Raw genomic sequence first — 22,205 nt, 5'->3', positions numbered from 1 at the left:
ATGATTTCTAGTAAAATGAATAATATCCACATTTTGAATTTCTAAGTGTTTCTGAAGTTTACCACAGATGACTTAAATTTACGTAAATCTGATATTTTATTTACTGTGACTTTAAATGCAAGAGAAAGATTTCCTTGGAGATGGAGAACCCGAGAAAAGAGTGTCTACCTCTGTAATGCTGGACTTCCTGCGTTGCGTTACAGACACTAACCTTATTCAGCATGGATTACTTCAATAGAAAAAATGAGGGGGGAATTCATTTATCCTGTCAAGAAAGGTGTGTTAAGAGTCTTCTGTGTGTCAGGATAGAACAAGGGATGTAGTTGTGCCTTCTTTTGCTCTTTAACTCTTCCCAGTTTTTCTTCTGTTAAGAACTTATATATAACTTCTTCCTATTTTAATATGTCTTTCCCCCCAGGAAATATTTTAATAATTATCACCAAACATAATGTCACATAAAAGAGAGCTGTCAGGAAGAAGGACAGAAAAGCTGTAAGACTTAAAATGTCCAAGTCGTATCTAAATTTCAAACCTTTATTTTTTCTATTTTTCAACCTCCTATATAGATTTAAAGAGACAAAATAAAACCTATTTGCTATAGTAAGAATACCTTACTGTAGCTTAAATTGGTGTTTTTAAAATGATGGCTTTTGCCAAATTCTTTTGGCAGCTACTCTAGACTCAAAAGCACTGAAAATTGATTACTTGAAAGTTGTTGCTAATAGTTCCTTACTGTAGAGCCATTGCTACAGCCCAGGCTGAGGTCCCTTTATAATGTAAGTGTCTGTGTGGGGACCTGCTGCCCAAGTAGAGTGAATTGACTCTAATTTACCCCTGGATGTCTGCATTCTTTCCACATATGTCCACAAATAGCATCGGAGCAAATTAATGTAATTTTCTGATTGATGTAAAGAGAACCGAAGAAAGCTTGTTGTGTTTGGTGGCCAAAATACCACACAGTGTGAGTGGAATAAAACTGCTAGCCCATTTTATAGCACTCTAATTGATAATTATTTCTCACAGGGCACATTATTTGGCTGTGTGGCAACAACCTAGCCTCATTCCAGAGTCTCTGAACGTGTAGGTACATGTGAACACTATAGTAAATATACACCTCATTTTGCCAAGAATGGAAGTAGGTTATCCAGGAGGAAAGGGGAGGGAAAAGAAAATACCAATTTCCTATGTACCAGAACATATCTGACTTGAATCAGTAGTTAGAAACTGAAGAGCATGAAGTCATGTAAGGTTTTTATATTTCATAGTAGAGGTTCCTGGTTCATAGTTAATAAGCTAGAAAATTAACTCTCTTTTGGAAACTTGGAGTGTTTAAATGTGTGTGTGTTTGCTCTTGGTTCACAGGAACCGCCTAGTCTGTCTTCCTTTCTGCAGGTCTGAAGCTGCTAAATACTGTCCGAAGAATGAAGCAAATGTATGTAGAAGAGCTTGCAAAGAAGGAGGAGGGAATCTCAGGCTTCTGCCTACGTGACAGGTGCACCGACAGTCACTGTGGCGAGATAAAGACCATGAAAGTATTTCCATCAGGGTGAGACTTGGGGTAGCTCATAGGCAAGTCAGAAGGACTAGGGAGAGCCTCTTCCCTCTGAGAATGGCCCAGGGCTCCCTGATGGAGATCTGGCCACTGCAGAAACTCAACAGATGTTACCTAGAGGACATAATGTGGTCTGTTCTCTTGTTCAGTGGAGGAGCAAGGCAAAAGCGACAGACCCAAGTTGCTGCTCACTGCTCTTCATGAGCAAACCGCAGAGTTGAGCAGCCCCTGACAAAGATGGTGACCCATGCAGACGAAACACTGCACAGTGGCCACAGGAGGGGCTTTTCCTTCTCCCCTGCCCCTCCCCCTCTATTCATGATTTGATCTCATAAAGCCTTATGGGTCCTCAGCAGAGCCAGATCAGAACCTTCAAAATGCATTTTCCTCCATCCCATTATCTGTGTTTCTTCTCGTTTATGTAGGAGTAGAGAAGAAAGTTAGCTAGAGATGAATTGCCCAGTTTTATCTGATATAGTTAAGGAGATGTCAGCAGTTCATAAACTAAAGTAGCAGACTGTCAGGAACTGGGAGGATCTGAGATGACTCTGCTGGACATGAGACTCCTGGGTCAAAGGCAAAGCATTTATTACTGGTTGCCCAGCAAGCAGCATGAGCAGCCACATATTTTCCATTGCTCCATCCTTGCTCCCAAATCCCATGGGAATGAGTGACACAGATGAGTCCAGGTTGATGCATGTACATGCAGCGGGTTTGGTGAATGGAAGAGGAATCCTGAGTTTGGGGATCCTAGATGTTTGGTAATGAGCAATCAGCACATCTGTCCTTTGCTCTGGAGTGCAATGGCATCACTGTTTTTCAAGGCTGTTCACTATGCAAATATAGACATCTTTGAATGATAGTCTAGAACTAAGGGTTTGTACTTTGTTTGCAAGACCTGCAGAGACCCCCTGGAGAATTGTCTCCCAACTTGGATCGTTAACCTTATGAGAAGCTTAATGTGATTTCCTCTTCTGTCCACAAAATAGCATCAGGACTTGGCTATCTTTTTTACTTGGGGAGACCCTAGGTCACGGCAGTTTGGAAGAACCTGATGAACATGTTGCTGGAGAAACTGGGAATATAGGGTGATATTATCCCACATAATGCCTCAGAGTCTGAAGTGTGCTACATGAAGCTACCTTTGAACCTAAGAATGGCTCAGCAATATCTGTTCTTGTGTGTGTTTCCTCCCTTGTCTTGACCTAAAGGGATTGGTTTCAGTGGACCCTGTATGTATGATGATTTCTTAAGTCTTAGGGAAAGACCTAGGGCCTGGTTGTGCTATGAGGTCACATTTCGTATTAGCAAATGAACAACCTAAGGGGAAAGAATTGGAAAGTCCAGAAAGTCCAGGTGATGAGATCCAGGAAGTTGGGGGAGAGAATATGAGGGCCAGACCTGCCAAATGAGACTCAGCCAAGGAGGTAGTTGTAAAGCCAGGGGTCCTGCTTCCTCAGGCGTGGCTTTGGAATCACCGGCAGCAAGTGTGTGGGAACCAGGGAGCCCTGGAGCACTGTGACGCCTGCTGGGTGAGGTGTGGTCTCACCTCCAACTCTCCACCACACGTGTAGTGTCTCTTATGTCCCATAGACTCTTAGTCTCTTGTATGACTGTCCTTGCCAATTAATATCATCCCTCCTGCCCTTTGGGTGATAGATTAGTATCACCACTGACGCTAGTTGCTTCCAGTTTCTTAAGTGCTTTCAAGCTTACCTAGCAGTGTACGTGAGGAGATGACAGCCTAGTACGTGTTAGTATTAAAACACTGCATTTGTGTCATGGTTTTCATAGAAACTGATTTATCCCATGCACATTCAACCTGCTTCATTCATCATAATTTGAGGGGTAGTGCTAATGGTTAGCTTGCACATTTGAGAACATCCTAGATTATAAATTAAAATGCACTTGTATACAAATGGCTCAATCAGTATTTTCTTCAGGAGAAAAAATGGAATGAATGCCTAGTTCTTCAGCACATGGAAATGTCATCTCCTATCTTTATTTAATCATTCATGTGGACTTTCAAGCTGGCTGGTGCTCATCTGTGTGTGTAATTGGCACCCAGGAGTGTCCGGGAATAAATGGTTGATTCACTCGGTATTTAGCAACATCATCGTATTGGTCATCAGCCACTTTTGCATCCTGTGATTTTAAACAAGAAGAAATCTTGCAAAACCAGTACTGTGAAATGCTGGTCTTGCAGTTGAGGTTCTCAGGTAGAGGGAGCAGTTCCTCAGGAGACTCCTTGCTAGCCGAATTTCACTCGGGTGTGGAGTGGATAGAGGGGGTGCAGGCCCGAGTCATTTTGTGGAGTTGACTGCTGTACTCTATTCCCGTAAAGAAAAAGTCCATCCGTGGTTGTGTTTGCAGTAGCCAGCAGGGATACTCTGTTATGTGGCATTCGCTTCCTTTTTCTGCTTTCACCAGTAACACCTTGATTTTTGATGACTATTAGAATAATTAACACTGACACTTGGAAGGGAGCCTGCTTCCAGATGCATACACACATGTCTGTTTTATAAATACCAGCCCCAACTTTTTCCTGCCCTAGCTGAAAAAATGTGCCTCCACCCCTCCCAGTCTTTCCAGGGTGTGGGCCCATGTGTAGCTATGTGACTGTGCCCACACATTGGCATATATTTCAGAGCTACCAAAAAGAAATTCATTGCTCTTGAAATAACAAGACAGAAAAGAACCATTTTTTTCTGAACTAGACCATCTGAAGAGCTGGAAACAGTCAGTGTTTGTATGTGTGATGCTACAGCCAGTGAATTCCACGTGAAGAGAAGGATTGTACCCTGGGAAGAGAAAGGCAGTTTTCCTGGATCTCAGATGTCAAACTCTCAAGCTGTTGAATTCACCCACTCATCACCTCTGCATCCACCCTCTTAGTGTGCTTGCATTGTCAGTGATTTCTGTTTCTGCAGATTTTGATGCCAGAAGACAAATAATAAAATAGCATGCATATGAAGCCTTAAAGCAGTTTTCTACCAGAGTTTTTGATTGAGGCTAAACAGAAGCAACCCGATCATGCTGTCAGCTGGCAGGCAAAAGACATCATGTTTTAAAATTCACATAGTTTGAAAGCAAGCTAATCATTTCTGGCTCAATAATAAACTAATTACATATTTTAAATAGTATAGAGTTGAGTCCCTGTTTCAGATTAAGCCTTGTAATAGCAAGGTCCCGGGTAAAGCTGACATTTGCCTGATGTCTCTGGCTTCAGGACCTTAGAATGGTGCCAGCTCTTGGGGGCCGGGATAGGCCTGCCCGGGACAACCAGGTAAACTGGCTTGAATCGGTCACAGGTGATAGCACAGAGGAAGGCCTGGGCACTCAAAAGGTTATGGCAGTGATCCAATTTGTTCATTGCCTAAAAGTAGTGATCCCAGGTCAAGGCAGAACACATCCATAGTGTTCCTTTTGGGGAGTGTCTGAGAAAAAAGGATCATTTCTAAAAATGATCCAGTTCCAACAACACTTGCTTTATGGTTAGTGATTTTTTTCCACCTTTTCCTCTCCTTTCATAGTCCTAGGAACCATGTACAGAAACTTAGAGCTGAAAACATTTAATTCGGTGACACGGGTTAGTGTAGTCTTGCAAGCTCCTTGGTCACTTGGAATGGTGCCTCTGTCCTTAGTCAGCTCGGGGCCTGGAGAGGGGCGCACGGCGAAGTGGTTAGAGCTCTGCTGTAGGAGTTAGCCTTGGGCTTGATTTCTGGCCCCACTGCCTGTAAACAGTTACTGTTCTGCACCCATCTCCTCCTGACAGACTTTCCATGAAAATAAAGTGAGATTGGGTTTGTGAAGCACAGAGTCTTGGCTTGGGCAGGCACTAATACAGTAAGTTCCTTCAGACTGCAGGTGAGGTAGACTCTATTTTGGATTTCTCGTGTTATCCCTGTGTTTGCTTGGGGGAGATTTAGAACTAGGCATGTTGTCTCTGGTTTCAAGGATGCCTCTGAGTGCTGAGCCAATCAACTGCATTACCAAGTAATAGGGGCTCCATAACACCCCAAGATGGGTAGAGACGGGTAGGGATCTACACCCTGGCTGGACCTGAGACCATTCTCCCAAGCCCTTGCTCCCCCGAATAGCCTATGTACCATCCTTCTGCCCATCTCTATAATATTATTACAGAGAACCTTAAGCCTGCTTACTAGACTATGTCATCTTGTTTTGGGAAATTTGGTTGTATAATTGAAGTTTATATTCAAGGCTGAGACTTGTTGACTTTAGAAAAACCTTAATGCTATTTCACATTTTGCAATGGAAGTTTCCTTCCATTTTTCATATTGAGGATCATTTATTGGTCTCATGTTTTTATAACATTTCATTTTAACATAAAATTCAGGCCTTGTTTTGTGGCTGCTGTCCCCTTCCCACTAATTCAGTGATGAGAGGAATATTTTTGAGCACTTGCTATGTGGCACTGCCGTGCTAGGCAGTAAAGCTGTAATAAAACATGGCATCCGGTTGTAAAGGGTTCAGTAAGTGTTAGGGGAGACAGACACCTATTCCCCAAGTTGTAAAGCAAGGCAGACTGAAGCTGAATGGATGGACGGATGGTAGATCTTATCCATCCTCTGTGCTCCATGCACTTCACTTCACCTTTTCAGTTGTCATGGTAATCCAGACACTGGGACTAACGGTGTTTCTGGGTGGTATTACTGCAACACCTAGAGGCCAGGAGATCTGAGTTTGTCTCCACTTGGCTGCCACCTCCTAGCTGATTGAATTCAGCTATGCCTTGTATCTCTTTGGTCTTCAGTTTCTTTCACTGTAAAGTTAAGGTTGCTTGTTATTAGATGCGTTTCGCAGCCCTCCGTTTTCCACAGTATTACCTTTTACTGAACTTCCTGCCCTGATGATCACTTACATAATGCCGTGAAAGTGATTAAACTCCACTGTATTCCTGAATTCTGGATGTGTATTTCCAATGCCCTTTTATTCTCTCCATTTCCACCCACAATACATTTTCAAACTGAAAAAACTTGCAGCTTTATTTTTTTAATCTTAAGTGAAAATTTTGTTAATAACAAAGCTATTTCTGTTCTACTTCGTTCTACTTTGCAGAGTCAGTTTCAGGAATGTTCTTTTATGTCATGGTTTTTAACCCTTTGAAGCATCGACTTTGCGTGGCTTGTCCTGCACGGTCTTAAAGTGTGTGTTAGTTGCTCCGTCACGTCCAACTCTTTGTGACCCCATGGACTGCATCTTGCCAGGCTCCTCTATCCATGGGATTCTCCAGGCAAGAATTGTGGAGTGAGTTGCCATCCCCTTCTCCAGGGGATCTTCCCGACTCAGGGATTGAACCTGGGTCTCTTGTATTGAAGGTGAATTCTTTACCATCTGAGCCACCAGGGAGGAGAAGTTAAGTAGCATGTGTTTGCCGAGCCCCTTGTGGAAAGGGGAAGGGATTCAGTCACATCAGGAAGAAACCTGGAGCCAGGAGGGCAGGGGTGGCCAAATGCTGCAGCTTTAACCTACTTTCTGGAGACTGTCTTTCCGTTGACTGCATGCATTCGTTGCTGCTTCCTTGGGGGTGGGGAGGAGGACGTGGGGCTGGACGTGGTTTGGGGATGGGGAGGCTGCTGAGGGGTGGGTGTGGGCAGAGGGTGCAAGGCTGCCAGGGTTCTCTGTGTGCCGGAAGTGCAGGTTTGGCCGGGAGGAATGGAATGTTCCCTCTTGCCCTCCAAGAGCAGAAACAGCTGTGGAAGGGCTTGAAAAAAAATCGCTAAATGAAAAAAAAAAATTAATATGAAAATAAAACCCACACTGGAAAACCCAACAAAACTGTCTGTAATAGCGTAGTAGCTCTTTAAGAGAAATTTCTTCCCATCTAGGATTTCTTGTTCAGTTGAGGGGAAGAGCAAATTGTCTGCCAAGCCTTTCCTTTCCCAAGAAAGCTTCATGTGTCTCATTTGTCTTGGGTAAGAAATGGGTTCGTTTTACTGATCACCAGGTTGTTGTTATTTTATTCCTCCAAACGAGGGACCAGAACCTGTGTTTACTGCGTGAAAACTTGAAACAAATGTTAGTTTTCCAAGGAGATCTCTATGGGTAGAGGATTGTCAGCAGATTTAATGGAAATATTGTTTCTACCTGGAAATTTAATCCTTCAGACAAATTCCCAGCAATATTTATTTTAGAACATTATCTTTTAAAAATAAGTCCTTTAATGGCTTAAACTTTTAGTGTTTTAGACACATGTAAGAGTGGAACTAGCCTGGAACTTGTCTCACACATCAGGGTTGATTATGCAATCCTTTGTGTGAATATTTTTCTTCTGTGTCTGAAAGGCTGTTCTAGTTGGTATTCCATAGAATCAGAAATAATGGCTCTGAATTCAAGTCTGTTTTATGTTGTCATACTTTGTGAACTTGCTTTCGAACAAATTAGTCCCAAAGTCGATAAAATGTAGTAGAAGAAGGCAAGCCAGCTAAGTGTCTCCTGTCTAATAAGCAGGCCCAGCCCTCACCCTTCCCCCTCAGATGGTAGCACTACTTGGCCCTTTGCAGTATCCACTCCCCACCTCCCTCCGTCCAGGGTCTTTGCACCAAGTGCAGCGACGTAGTCTTTCCTGCAGTCGAGGAAGGAGAGAAACTGTGTGGTTGTTATTAACGTTCTTGAGATGATCTGCTTAAAATCATGTGCTTTGGATCTCAAGGAGTTCATTAAGTAATACTTTGCTGTATTCTTAACAATGGATGCTAATAAGTATCTCAGGATTGGGGTACGGCCTTTTCAGTGGTTATTTTTATGCAGTCTATCTTTGGCATTTCATTTGAAGGACAGTCTCTTATAAAAGGGATTATGTGAGGTTACATTGCTAATTCAGGGAGAGCGCTGAGAATTATAAGGATCAATTACAGTCCCAGCCCATCCCTTCTGTGGCCTGTATCAGTTCCTACCTTTGGGAAAGTCCTCTTGCCCCTTTTCTGTCCATGCTTATCCATGCCTGGTGGAGAAGTGGCACAGGGCAGGATGGATGGCCGTCCACAAGGCAGTGCAAGGTCAAGGACCTTCCCTCTCAACTCCTCCCTCCACCTTATTATTATTATTATTATTATTTTTTTTTTTTTTAGGAAAAAAGCTATCTGGACTCCAGTGATCTGATAGATTGCTCTAACTCTCCGTTTTACTCTCTGCATATAAACCCAACATTAATCTGTGAGCCTGATTCTCATCCTTATCTTCTAAATGGTGGAAACTTGGACTTAAAGAACATCTGCTGTGCTGTGTCATCAGACCTGGGGAGACTGAGAATCTTTAGCTTAGAGTCTCAGCCAGCAGAAACGTAAGGGGGAAATTCCAGGGCATCTCAGCTCTGAGCTGATAATCTGGGGAGCTTTCAAACTGTGCCTCCCTGAGCCTTACTCACACCAGTCTCTACGACTGAGTGCTTAAAGCCTCCAAAGGTGATTGGAAGAGGCAGCCAGGGTGGAGAACTGATACCTAAGAGAAGTCAGGGCATCATCCAGAGGACTGCCTCTGAAAGAGCCTATCATCAAAAGTCAAAGCCAGCATCTCTCCCGAAGCTGTCTCTGCGCTGTTCTGCTGTGGCGCACAGTTCACTGGGTCTCCACTGGGTTTTTCACATGACCTTTGTCAACTGTTCAGCAGTTACATATTTTAGAATTCAGGTCTTTGGCAGTCCCATTCTGAACTATCAGTGACAAGTCAAAGCAAGGGGACCTACTTGAAATGCTGGTCCTGTGTGCTGCGTAGATGAGCACTGGATTTAAAAGCAGTCCTTTATAGATCATCCCCACTGAAATCTCTCACGAGGACCAGGGCACTGCCTGCAGTCTGCTTGGTGGGCATCAGTGGGTCTGGCTTGGAAGTTGACAGCCATAACTCATTTTGAGATAACCAAAAAAAGGGAGTGACTGAGAAAGGTAGAGGCCTTTAAGAGTTAAATTACACAACTCCCTTTTTATTTTTAAAGTCAGTGGATTCCTTGTTGCCCTTGCTGAGAAAGATAAATTGATACCACATGTTGCTTCCAGACAAAACCCTCTCTGTGTTCCAGGGGAAGCACATGCAGCTGGTGTCTGGGTTAGTGGACAGTCTTTACAAGGTAAACATGGGTTGGAAGGGGTTGGAGCGGACACAGGGTAGCAACAGTTGGGAAATTACCAGCTACTCCTGAGCAGCACGGCACTTTGAAATACTTTTACAAGTTTGAAATATTTTCCTGGAAGGAGCCGCCCTCTCACCTTCTGGTTTAAAGCATATGATGCTCGGAAAACAGTAAGTGAACGTTTGTGATGTCACTGCTTCCGTGTGTGGAATCTTGACAGTTGAGAGCTGCTCTTGTGCTTGGCACTGGATGAGTAACTTGCATGCATACTTTCATTTAATCGTCCCAAAGATCCTAGAGTTAGAGAGGGTGGTTTTATTCTCATTTTATAAAAGGGACAACTGAAGTTGGCTCAATTGTCCAGGGTCGCAGGACACACACCTAGGCCACTATTCTAGCTCCGACCTGGCTGACATCGAAGCCTACCTGCCTCCGTTGGCTACCTTAAAAAATTGCATGTGTGAATTACCCACTTTGTAAATATTGCTGGAATACTTACTTGTTTCAGGCAGCTTCTCTGTGACACCTGATCTAATCTAATCTGTTTGGGGTCCATCTATCTTCACAGCCAGTTGGCATAAATGCAGTGGCTGTGCACTTTAGCATTAAGGATAAATGTGTCTTGCATTAGAACACTGTCTTCATTATAGCAAGAACAAGAATGACCAAATTCGGATGAGGATAGTCACCTTTATGCTGATTTCTTCAAGGAGGGCCAAGCCAAGGGAACCTTAGGCTCTGGACCACACGGCCAGTCAGCGTGACTGTGAAATGTCAGCACCTTCCTCTTCCACACACCTGCGCACCCCTCCTTGAAGGGCTAGGCCACCAATGGCAGCTGCAGTCACTCGGGACAGCTGTGTCAGCTCTGCTACTAATTACCTACACCTATTTTTTTCTGCCCCAGAGTAGGCCTTGCTTCAGTATAAATTGCTTTGTAAAAGAGAAGATTGACATAAAAAGTGAATCACAAGGTATTCTTAATCTCTGCTCTGTTCAGACAACTTGTGCTACAGTTGATTTCAGCGTTTTCTACATCTCTGGGCCCTGGTTGGGGGTTGGTGGGGAAACGCTGATATTTTTGTCCCTGACAAAAGTTTGTTCCTAGAAATGTTTCGTTTACTGTAATTCATCAATCTCTGAATTTCTTAGTTGTGTTGTGTGTTAGTCACTCAGTTGTGTCCAACTGTCTGTGACTCCATAGACTGCAGCCTGCCAGGCTCCTCTGTCCATGGAATTCTCCAGGCAAGAATACCGGAGTGGGCTGCCATTACCTTCTCCACGGGGCTTCCCCATTGAACTTGGGTCTCCTGCATTGCAGGCGGATTCCTTACTGTCTGAGTTACCAGGGAAGACAAAAATTTTTAGTAGAGGATTTAAATAACCAGAACTATTCACATGGTTTTGGGTTGGGGTTATAGTAATTTATTGGCTCCTCTAGTAAACAGATGTGATGACAGAATGGCCTGAGATCTAGCAGCGGGAGTCCTGGTTGGTAATAATTACCTTATCACCTTAGCCTTAAGGACCTCACAATGTTTTCCAAAATGTGCGTTTAGATGTGACTAGAAAAATCTCTCTTGTCCTATCAAACCGTTCCTCCTTCTCTGTCAGCTCCCAACCCTCAAACTAATGTTATATCTTACAAATTTAGACTATTTGGTATGATAGATGAATTAGTGGAAAAGGATAGAATATTTTTAACAGCAGTTTTATAGTTTAACATGCACAAAATACATTGGAAATTTAATTTAGAGCCCCCGACTGAAGAGGTCTTCAGAGAACTTAAACTGCACTTTATAAAAGGATTTTATAATTGGCTGGTTTCTTTTTATAAATTCCACTTTATTCCTGGGTTTGAGGTGAGGGAGGGGCAGTTTGAAATCTTACAGAAATTATATCACCATTAATTTCCATTATCAGGGAACGTGTTGGGGAAACACTGCAATTCTGATACGTTCTCTGGCATTTGTGTTTACTTTTTCCTGTTTCACCAAAACTTAGAGAACCTGGTGATTAGAATCATGACCTGTGAGGCAAAAAAGCAGACTACATTTCTGATATCTGACCTCGTTAGGGTGAGGGGCATTTGAGCTGGAAATGGACCAGGGGGACCATACTGATGGGTCTTTGTCAATGTCCCCCTACCGCTTCAGATTATGGATTTTATAAATGGAAGGCTAGGGACCATGAGGATGATTGTGACATAGTTTTGTTTGCACTGTCTTAGAGGAAAATCCTGTCTGAGTGTCGCGTAGGTGATATGCCTTAGGGAATGTATTCTGTCATTAGTAACCTCTAAAGCAAGAGTTGAACTCAGATTTGACACTGAAGCTGATCATCCATTTAATAAATTGGGTTTTGGTTCAGAATCTAAGTGTAGCTTATATGGGTTTGTATGGTAACCACTACCCTCTCTTTAGGATGAATGCTATGATGGCCACCTTAGTAAAGAAATGCAAATGCAGGCTATAGGATTACTCTTTGTAAAGACTTTGTTTTAAAAACATTTTTAGGAAAGACCTACTAAATTATTACTCTTAATTATTTCACAAAATTATAGTCATAAGTTTATGCCTTTGTATCCTTCGTCTTTCTTAAATGTCTTTCTTTAGATGTTAGCTCAGAGAAGTTAAATGATGACTTCTGTATAATTTGGTGACAGATCCGGGAAAGGTTGAGAGAAAGCATTGGAGTGGAGTTGGAAAAACAAATTTCAGTTTAAAGCTGTGTGACCTTCTCTAAGTTATTTAATCTCTCTCAGTCTGAGGCTTCATATATATGATGAGGGCATCGACTCTGTGGTTTGTTAGGAAGATTAGAGATGAGGAATCTAAAAGCGCTGACCCAGGAACTGACTCCTGTAGTCAGTCAGGCTCCGTTCGTCATCCTGGCAATTAGGGCCCGGGTCTGACAGTCCTTGGTTCTGTCCTCCGTGAGGGTGTTCCAGCCCCTTTATCACAAGGCCCTACAGAAGCTTAGCTTCTCTCTCCAAATTCTAACCAATGGTAGCTTATAATTTTGAAAAATTACACACATACATTGTTAGGGTTAGAGTTGTAGAATAGATGACTATCCATATAGGACATTTTGGAGGTCTCTAAAGGGTTAACATTTTCTTTTCTGCTTGGTTTGGAATTGGTGAAACTAAAAATTCATTTAAAAAATTGTCCACAAATGCTTTTTAAAGGGTGGATAACTGGATATTTATGACTGGTCATTGTTGTTGCTGGGTGTTGGTATGAATGAACTCTTTCCGAAATCTGGAGCAGCGGGGGCTGGCCATGGGAGGGGCGGTTCAGTCAGTGTCCACATCACCCCCACAGGGCTTCAGGAACTGAAGCCTGTTTTTTTCCTAATCAGAAGCTTGAGTTTAAATTTGTGGTTCATATATCTAGTCTCCTGGGTACTCAGTAATAGAATCACCGTGCACTTGCCTGCATTTTGAACCCTGTGGAGTGAGTTTTAAGAGCATGCTTCATATCTTTATGGAGAAAGTGTTTTACTTTTTAAAGAAATGTAATTTCTGAACCATGAGTAGAGATGCCATTATTCTTTAAAAAACCATAAGAGTGAAAGGGAAGCTGGATATATAGTCTCCTGGGCACCATTTGGCTCATCAGATACTCAGCATGTCCTCTCAAACGTGTCTTTACGCCTGTCATAGAGATGCTGAGCTATGACCCATGGTTGGTGACGCTCATTGCCCAGCCAGAGCTGTCGGACTTCCTTGCATGGGAACATATACACAGAAACACTCTTGAGTATTTTGGGTTATTTATGTATGGTGAAATCCCACTGACTTTCTGTGTTTTAAAAACATTCTGGTAGAACACATGTATTTGTATCTTCTACATAAATACAGTTGGTGATTGCCAGTTTTTTTTTAAACTACGGTAACTTTTAGGATGGTTTGCATTTAATAGACAGCAGCAGGCAATATCTTTTGTCTTTAACTTGCAAATAAAAACTCATCTGACCTGCAGGTGCTGTTCCAGATGTGGCAGATGCCATCATCAGCTTCTCTCTTTCACAGCACACGAGGTATTTTACAGAATAGAAGACCTCCCCAGGCAATGAGCTCTGTCCATCATGTACTCTGTGTTTTATAATGGCAGTAAGAACACCCTGACTTAGTAGCGTGACTGGCTTTTGAAGTATATTATCATATATCCTCCTTACGTCATCCCTATCAGAGAGGGATGCTTCAAATGCTATGACTATAATGAAGATGGAGAACTGAAGTTGTTGGACATAGACTAAATGATTTGCTCAGGTCTCATGGTTGGTCGGTGAGAGAGATGGGGCTGGATCAGGGTCATCTCTGTTAACTGGGCTTCCCTAAATCAGGAGGAGGATTCTTGTAAGATGGGAGCAGTTGTTAGGGTTTTGAGGATATTTTGCCCGCATCTTTCCTTTTTTTAAGAATAAACCTTTTAATATAGAATGGTTTTAGATTTGCAGAGAAGTTACCAGACTGGCCCAGAAAGTTCTTGATGTTGGCTATCCACATCAAGTCTCCCCTGTTGTTATTAATGTCCAATATCAGTTTGATACACTTGTCCCAACTGATAAACCAATGTTGATACGTTATTAGTATTAACTGAGGTCTGTGCTTTATTCCGATCTCCTTAGTTTTTGCCTCGTACTTTGCTTTTTCTGTCCAGCATCCCATCCAGGATTCCGCAGTGTGTTTAGTCAGCATGTTTCTCTTAGGCTCCCTGTGGGTCTGACAGTTTTGAGGAGAACTGGACAAGCATTTTTAACTGTTCCTTATTTGGGACTTGTCTGCTCTTTTTCTCACGATTAGAATGAGGTGATAGGTTTTGGAAGGAAGGCCACAGGGGAGGGTGCCGTTTTCATCACGTTGGTTTGAGTGCACATTATCAATCTGACTTTGCCCTTTGATGTTGACCTTGATCACCGGGCTGAGCTGTCACGTTTCTTCACTGTAAAGTTACTCTCCTCCACCTCCCCTTTCCATACTGTGCTCTTTGGAAGGAAGTTACTGTGCTCAGATCACATTGCCTTGAGGAGGGAGTGTCTGCATAAATTAGCTGGAATTTTTCTGAATGGGAGACTTGCCTTACTTCTTCTGTCAACTCAGCAAATCTTACTCTGCCATTTTTTCTTATGCCTGTGAGACAGGTGTGAAATTGTGGCAGGAGGAGATGGAGTCAGAGAAAAGATAGGTAAAAATTCACACCAGTTCTGAATAGAAGTGGCTCAGAAAAGGTAGCTGCTGCCTCTGTACTAGAGGAGCAAGGGGCCAAAATGGAATAAAATAGCCCTGTAGGTGATGAATCACCCTTAGAGAGCCAGGGAAGTTTGTTGCACAATGCAGGGGGAGATGATGTGGTAATACATTGTAAGTGCAAACTTCAGTAAAGGAAGTACAATTACAGAAAGGACAACGAAACCTGGGGATTTAAGAAAAACAATGTCAGTGAAGTCCTACAGTCCCCCGCATCTCCTGAATATGAAACCATCTCCCACACCCTGACTATGAAAATGCCATCTACAGTATTGTCATTTAATCCCAAGCCAAGGAGACTCATGCAAATGCCTTATTTTTAAAGCCTCTGAAATTGAGGCTGCTTTAAAAATTGCGTCGGATTAGTAACTGTTTCTCCTGGGTGCTCAGTTGGACCATTGCGGCTCATCTGCATTGTCCCTTCTCTCTCTGCAGAACTCTATCCGGCACAACCTGTCACTGCACAGCCGGTTCATGCGGGTCCAGAATGAGGGAACCGGCAAGAGCTCGTGGTGGATCATCAACCCTGACGGCGGGAAGAGTGGCAAGGCGCCCCGGCGGCGGGCCGTCTCCATGGACAACAGCAACAAGTACACCAAGAGCCGCGGCCGTGCAGCCAAGAAGAAGGCAGCCCTGCAGACCGCCCCCGAGTCAGCAGATGACAGTCCCTCCCAGCTCTCCAAGTGGCCCGGCAGCCCCACATCCCGCAGCAGCGATGAGCTGGACGCGTGGACCGACTTCCGCTCGCGCACCAATTCCAACGCCAGCACAGTCAGCGGCCGCCTGTCCCCCATCCTGGCGAGCACGGAGCTGGACGACGTCCAGGACGATGATGCACCACTGTCCCCCATGCTCTATAGCAGCTCGGCCAGCCTGTCGCCCTCCGTCAGCAAGCCGTGCACTGTGGAGCTGCCCCGGCTGACCGACATGGCGGGCACCATGAATCTGAACGACGGGCTGGCCGACAACCTCATGGACGACCTGCTGGACAATATCGCGCTCCCTGCATCCCAGCCATCGCCCCCGGGGGGGCTCATGCAGCGCAGCTCCAGCTTCCCGTACACCACCAAGGGCTCCGGCCTGGGCTCCCCCACCAGCTCCTTCAGCAGCGCGGTATTTGGTCCCTCGTCTCTGAACTCCCTGCGCCAGTCTCCCATGCAGACCATCCAAGAGAACAAGCCAGCCACCTTCTCTTCCATGTCCCACTACGGCAACCAGACACTCCAGGACCTGCTCACATCGGACTCACTCAGCCACAGCGATGTCATGATGACCCAGTCGGACCCCTTGATGTCTCAGGCCAGCACCGCTGTGTCCGCCCAGAACTCCCGCCGGAACGTGATGCTTCGCAGTGACCCAATGATGTCCTTTGCCGCCCAGCCTAACCAGGGGAGTTTGGTCAATCAGAACTTGCTCCACCACCAGCACCAAACCCAGGGCGCTCTCGGTGGCAGCCGTGCCTTGTCGAATTCCGTCAGCAACATGGGCTTGAGCGACTCCAGCAGCCTCGGGTCAGCCAAACACCAGCAACAGTCTCCCGTCAGCCAGTCTATGCAAACCCTCTCGGACTCTGTCTCAGGCTCCTCCTTGTACTCAACCAGTGCGAACCTTCCAGTCATGGGTCACGAGAAGTTCCCCAGCGACTTGGACCTGGACATGTTCAATGGGAGCTTGGAATGTGACATGGAGTCCATTATCCGTAGCGAACTCATGGATGCTGATGGGTTGGATTTTAACTTTGATTCCCTCATCTCCACACAGAACGTTGTTGGTTTGAACGTGGGGAGCTTCACTGGTGCTAAGCAGGCCTCATCTCAGAGCTGGGTGCCAGGCTGAAGGCTCACTGAGGAAAGGGGAAGTGGGCAGAGCAGGTCAGTGCATAGTATTAACAGAGCGGGTGGTGGGGGATGCTGGCTTTATTCACATGGTGCAGTAACCTGGCTCCCAACCACTTCATTCCGAGTTGTACCTGCAGAACAAATAGGGCTGTCAGGTGCCCTTTCCACAATTTGCTGACAGCTCAGGACTTTTACCGCCAGTAGAACCAACACACACATTCAGAGGTCTCATTTTTCTTTGTATCCGGTCACCCTCGCTGACCTGTGACGCAGACCCCGCTACTGGATGGATGGATGAGGATAGGAGGGCAGGGAGGAAAGGAACCCTAGGCCACACAAAAGCCTCGGTTCAGGGCCCTGCCAGAGGACTTTCTTAGACCGTCTGGTCCAGCACTGCCGTGGTCCATCTTCGATGGTTTCTATGTCTTTTATTCCAACAAAGAAACAATGTTTAGGTGCTTCTAATTTCACTGTAGGCTATGTTTTCTAGACTCTTTCCACCAGAAGCAACATCTGTTCAATTTTTCACTAGTAGTACTAAGCATCTTTATTAGCACTCAGCATCTAAGCAATTTTAAAAAGCAGAAGAATTAAATTGAAAACAGAAGCTCTTATGTGAGGGAGCATTACTCATGTGCTTCTTTTTCCCAATGTATAAATGATGTCAGGTTCCAAATAGTGACATGATTTGTGAATGGTGACAGATTTTTTTTTTAAGTTGTGGCATTTTAATTCTCTTGGAACCAAAAAGACAACAACATGATGTGGCAAGAAAAGCATTTGATTAGAATCAGAAGTCAAGGGCTCAGTTCCACTTCTTTTGCTTTCTGGCTGCCATCTAGAGTGTATCACTTAGCCTCTGAGCTTCAGTTTCCAGTTTTATAAAATGAGGATAACAGCCCCTGTTACTTCATGGGGTTACTGCTAGAATCTGATACACTGAAGGGTGTGAAAGTGCTTTGCAATCTGCAGTGGGCTATGTTCAGTGTATCTAGGTACACACACTAACTGATGAGTAAGCAGGAAGCCCAGAGAGGTTAAGTGGTCTGCCCAAGGTCACACAGCTGAACCCAGAATCTCTGTTTCTGGAATGGCTGGAACCATCATCGTTCTTATCATCATCATGGCTAGATAATAAAAATGGGAAGCACTCTGAACTGGAGCCAGAGTAGCAGGTAATACACAAGCTTGCCCCTAAACTCTCCTCTTCAAGTAGTAGAAAGAGCCCTGGGGTCTTCTGCTGTAACAGGTTTGCACCCCCAGATGCTCCCATGTTTAGGGGCTCTGTTCTGTGTCTCAGTTCCTTTTTTTTTTTTTTTTTGTACTATCAGCAAGCTACTAACACTTTTTAAGTGGTGTGAAAGAGAAATGAGATTCAAAGCCATAAAAACTGAGCCTTGTTTAACCCTCTGCCCTGGTGCAGGAATCACAGGAGCCTCCTATGGTGAGCTCATCCAGCTCATGGGTAGTTGTGGAAAGGGGAATGTCGAGAGTGTTGTGATACTCAACTTCTCCACTTTCCCAGGCAGAAGCAGGCCCCTAATGGCACTCAGACATCTGTTTCCAGTCACTTAATAGCCCTTGAGATGGTAAAAAGACTGCAACAGAGCTAAGTAGGCTGACACACTTTCATGCTGCCAGAACTCAGACTGGTGAAGACTCGCCTTGAGAAATTTAGATATTTGGCTTTTAGAAGGATAGTTTGTCTTCCTTTAAGAAGAGGAATGTGATTGTGGCTTCTCAAGACTCAAGTAGGTTTTAATTTTGGTTTGGTTGTAAGAAGTCTACTTTCTAGATCACTGAGAAGAGTATGAGAAGAAAATGTGGTAGCAATTTTTTCCTGATATTTCAAGTGTATGTTTTCCTTTTGGTTGAATAGCAGACCTTTCCTTGTGTGTGTGTGTGTGTGTGTGTGTGCGCACGTGCATGTGTGTAATTCTGAAAGATTATATAAAAATATTTTAAGGGAGATTTAAATACTTAGGTTTTAAAAATATATTTAAAGCATTCTTATTTCGATAACTACTTTTAAGATTACACATTTTATTATGATTATATTAGAATCTTAGGGCCATTAGTCATCTTTTTCTCAAAACATTTTGGGGGAAGTTTTTTGAGAATATAGCTTCTTCAGTAAAAAAAACTAGTCACCTGAAAGTAAATTTTCCTGAAAGTAAACCAGCTCAGTATGACCAGAGCAAGAGAAGAAACATACGGAAGACAGTGAGGGGCTATGAGCGTCTGGTTTCAGGGCTTTAGAGTTTCCATCTTGCTTTGGAATGATTTGCTCCTCTAAACAGCCAGGGTCACGTGTGGCCTGACATGTATGCTTTGCTTTTACATTTAACTTGTTGCTGTCACTTTATTGAAGATGCTCTTGAATTCACAAAACAGGCCTCAGTATAATCTGAGAACCCACTTTTCCAAAATTAAGCACCCCCAGCTTCCCAAGACTTGTTCTATGATGACTTTCTTGGTTTGACTTTTTTTTTAAGCCAGTAGTCGTCGTATTTCTCTGGATGCTGTCCCTGCCTTGGTAGCTGAAGGTCCCCTGAGCCCGAGTGGGTGCTGTCTGGTTGTGGAGTTAATTGAGCAGGCCTGTCTGGCTGACAGACAGTCTTGCTTGAGAACTGTGGTGAGATGCTTCTCTGGAGGGCTGGGTGTTTCACACAAATCATTCAGTTTAGACCATGTGTGAAATCCTTTGACCTAGGGATCTATCTGGAAAAGGAAAAAATAATTGTACCTTTTTTATGAGTGCCAGCTACTGGGGTGTGAAGGACACTTTCTTCTCTTAGGCATTGGTGGAGCTTGGTGCACATACTTACAGGCTGGCAGCTGGCATGTCTGTGAGCGAGTTTGCTGGCTGCAAGGCTAAGCTTCCAGTAAGCCCTCCTGAGACTGTCATGTGTCTCTTCTCAACAGGAAAGCAGCTTCAGTTTCACTGTAGTTTTGATGTCAAAAGATGCCTAAATTCACATGCTCTTTTGTTCATCTACATCTTTTGGCATTTGGAGACCCCATTAGGGAGCAGCCTCATATTTAGTTGCATTTTAAACAACTTAATGACCAGATCAGATCAGTCGCTCAGTTGTGTCCAACTCTTTGCAACCCCATGAATCGCAGCATGCCAGGCCTCCCTGTCCATCACCAACTCCCGGAGTTCACTGAGACTCACATCCATCGAGTCAGTGATGTCATCCAGCCATCTCATCCTCTGTCGTCCCCTTCTCCTCCTGCCCCCAATCCCTCCCAGCATCAGAGTCTTTTCCAATGAGTCAACTCTTCGCATGAGGTGGCCAAAGTACTGGAGTTTCAGGTTTAGCATCATTCCTTCCAAAGAAATCCCAGGGCTGATCTCCTTCAGAATGGACTTAATGATAAGGACTGGAAAATACTAACCAGGAAGAGCACATGTGGAGAAGAGAGAGAGAGTTCTCTTCCTGTCTCTGCCAACTGGCCACATCACAGATGACTCTTAGAATAGTAGCTTTCTCATCTGTCAAAAGAGGACAGAATCAGAGAGCTGTTTTTTGTTTGTTTAACCAATAAGATTGTTTTTTTAATTGAAGTTTAGTTGCTGTACAGTATTTTATAACAGGTGTACAATATAATGATTCATGGTTTTTAAAGGTTATACTCCATGTATGGTTATTATAAAATACTGGCTGTATTCACCGTGTTGTACGGAACAGCCTTGTAGCTTATTTTATACCTGGTAGTTTGTACCTCTAAATCCCCTACCTCTATCTGGCCCCTACCTGCTTTCTTCTCCCCACTGATAACCACTAATTCTCTGTATGTGTGAGTCTGCGTCTTTTTTCTTATGCTCACTAGTTGTATTTTTTAGCAGAATCATAGAATGTTAAGGGTACAGAGGATGTATAATTTTGAACCTGAAACCTAACATTCTGTCCATGAAGTGGCCCCAGTAAAGGGTAAGTGATATAGAACTATAAAGAAACAGTGGTATAACAGTGTAGAAACAGCAGGCTCCAGTGTTGGAGGTCATTTAGAATTTAAATTTAGGCTACTTCTCTGAAGGAGCAAGTCTTTGATACTTGTTGGACTAATGTTTAAGTGCTGCGATTCCATTATATCTTTAAATATTCATGTAGGACTAATTCTGACCAAATATAGGCAATATTACAGGGCTACTTATGTGACATTTTTTCTTGCTATAGATATTCCCATTAGGGAATGCAACACGTGGTGTGTATTACATGGAAAACATGCCCTGTTACTTACACTTGTGAACTGTTGTCTAGTCTTTGGTTATGGTGTGCCAGCCTCAAGAATTATGCCTCTGCAAGGATCTTTATTCTTACTTTTTTATAACACCCGAAGTCTGAACTGTCATTCATGGAGAGAATGGCTGTCTGGATCTTTCTAATGTTGACAACAGGGAAAGAAAATTGTCAGAGCCCTGGAAAGAGGTTTTCTGTGCAGAGGCTGGTATACTCCTTGCACATACCCTTCTCCCTGGAAAGCAGTGACACCAGCGCTAAGGCTGCTCTTCCTGGGCCTGTTGGGTTTTCAGCACAGCTTTGCTCACCTCTGACCAGCCTGCTAAGCATGGGACAGAGCCTGAGTGACCCTGGCCCTTCAAGCAGTAGCATGTATATATGGCCTTTGGAAGGTGTCTTCTGGCCACAGAGCTTGTGCGGAAGCTAAAGAAGTGGAGTAAAAATCACCAGAATTACTCCTGGAACTTCTTGTACACTCTTAAGTTCCCATTAAGTGCTTCTTTTCAGAGTGTTCATAATGCTCAGTATTCAACTTCTTATAAATATTGTTTCCTATGAGTGGAGTCTTCCCCCAGGGGCCTGCTTCTCAGAGACGTACCTTTCTGTATAGAGATGGGGGTGGTGGGGCGGTGGGTTGGGACCCACCTCTGTGCTGTAGCCAGAGAGATTGGCTTGTCAGAGGTCCGCCTGGGCCCGGGGCTGGTAGGATGCTTGCCGACACTGCTTTCTCCTCTTGACTTGGGGGATGCAGGTCTTAACGCTGGATTTTCATTCCAAGATGGAGATTCCCCACCTTGTAAGAGACTTGACCCGCTTCACCCTGGTTTTGTTGGTGTGTTCATTTGATTTGAAAATACTGCCTCCTCCATCTTCCATAGTGTTTTGAAATTTAAAATTTTAAAAACTAAAATGAATTAAAACATTGTATTGTGAACTCAGGACACTGCAGGTATTTAGAGGTCCCATGGATTGGTGTTTCTCAAGATGTTTCACAGAACACTAGATCCTCAGGATATTCATGGTTATTAAGCAGAAAATAGATCCTGTGACCAAATGTTTGAGGACTGCCGTGTGAAATAAAATGAAATAGGGTTGTTTCCTGTAGGACTTCTCAGAGCCTTAGAAGTTTAATATATGTTATAAACTTTCTAGGATCAGATTTCATCGTTTCCTAAGTTTTTTCGACTACTACTAAGTCACTTAAGTCATGTCCTACTCTGTGCGA

At 43.9% G+C, this 22,205-nt stretch overlaps 1 protein-coding gene across 4 annotated transcripts in view; it reads left to right on the top strand.

Moving 5' to 3' along the window:
- The window catches only part of FOXO3 (forkhead box O3), a 117,978-nt gene that overhangs the window by 82,262 nt on the left and 13,511 nt on the right, over nucleotides 1-22,205 (top strand). Inside the window, exons 1-2 of one of the 4 annotated variants that reach the window (XM_059889780.1) lie at nucleotides 9,662-9,811; nucleotides 15,331-16,766. In XM_059889780.1, the coding sequence (XP_059745763.1) occupies nucleotides 15,370-16,731 (1,362 nt within the window). In that variant the 5' untranslated portion in view covers nucleotides 9,662-9,811; nucleotides 15,331-15,369 and the 3' untranslated portion in view covers nucleotides 16,732-16,766. The other 3 variants (XM_059889781.1, XM_005210804.5, NM_001206083.1) reach the window with 3 other exon arrangements.

The sequence above is a fragment of the Bos taurus genome, chromosome 9 (assembly GCF_002263795.3).
Source record: "Bos taurus isolate L1 Dominette 01449 registration number 42190680 breed Hereford chromosome 9, ARS-UCD2.0, whole genome shotgun sequence".
Lineage (NCBI taxonomy): Eukaryota > Metazoa > Chordata > Mammalia > Artiodactyla > Bovidae > Bos > Bos taurus.
This window is presented reverse-complemented; position numbering and strand designations above follow the sequence as displayed.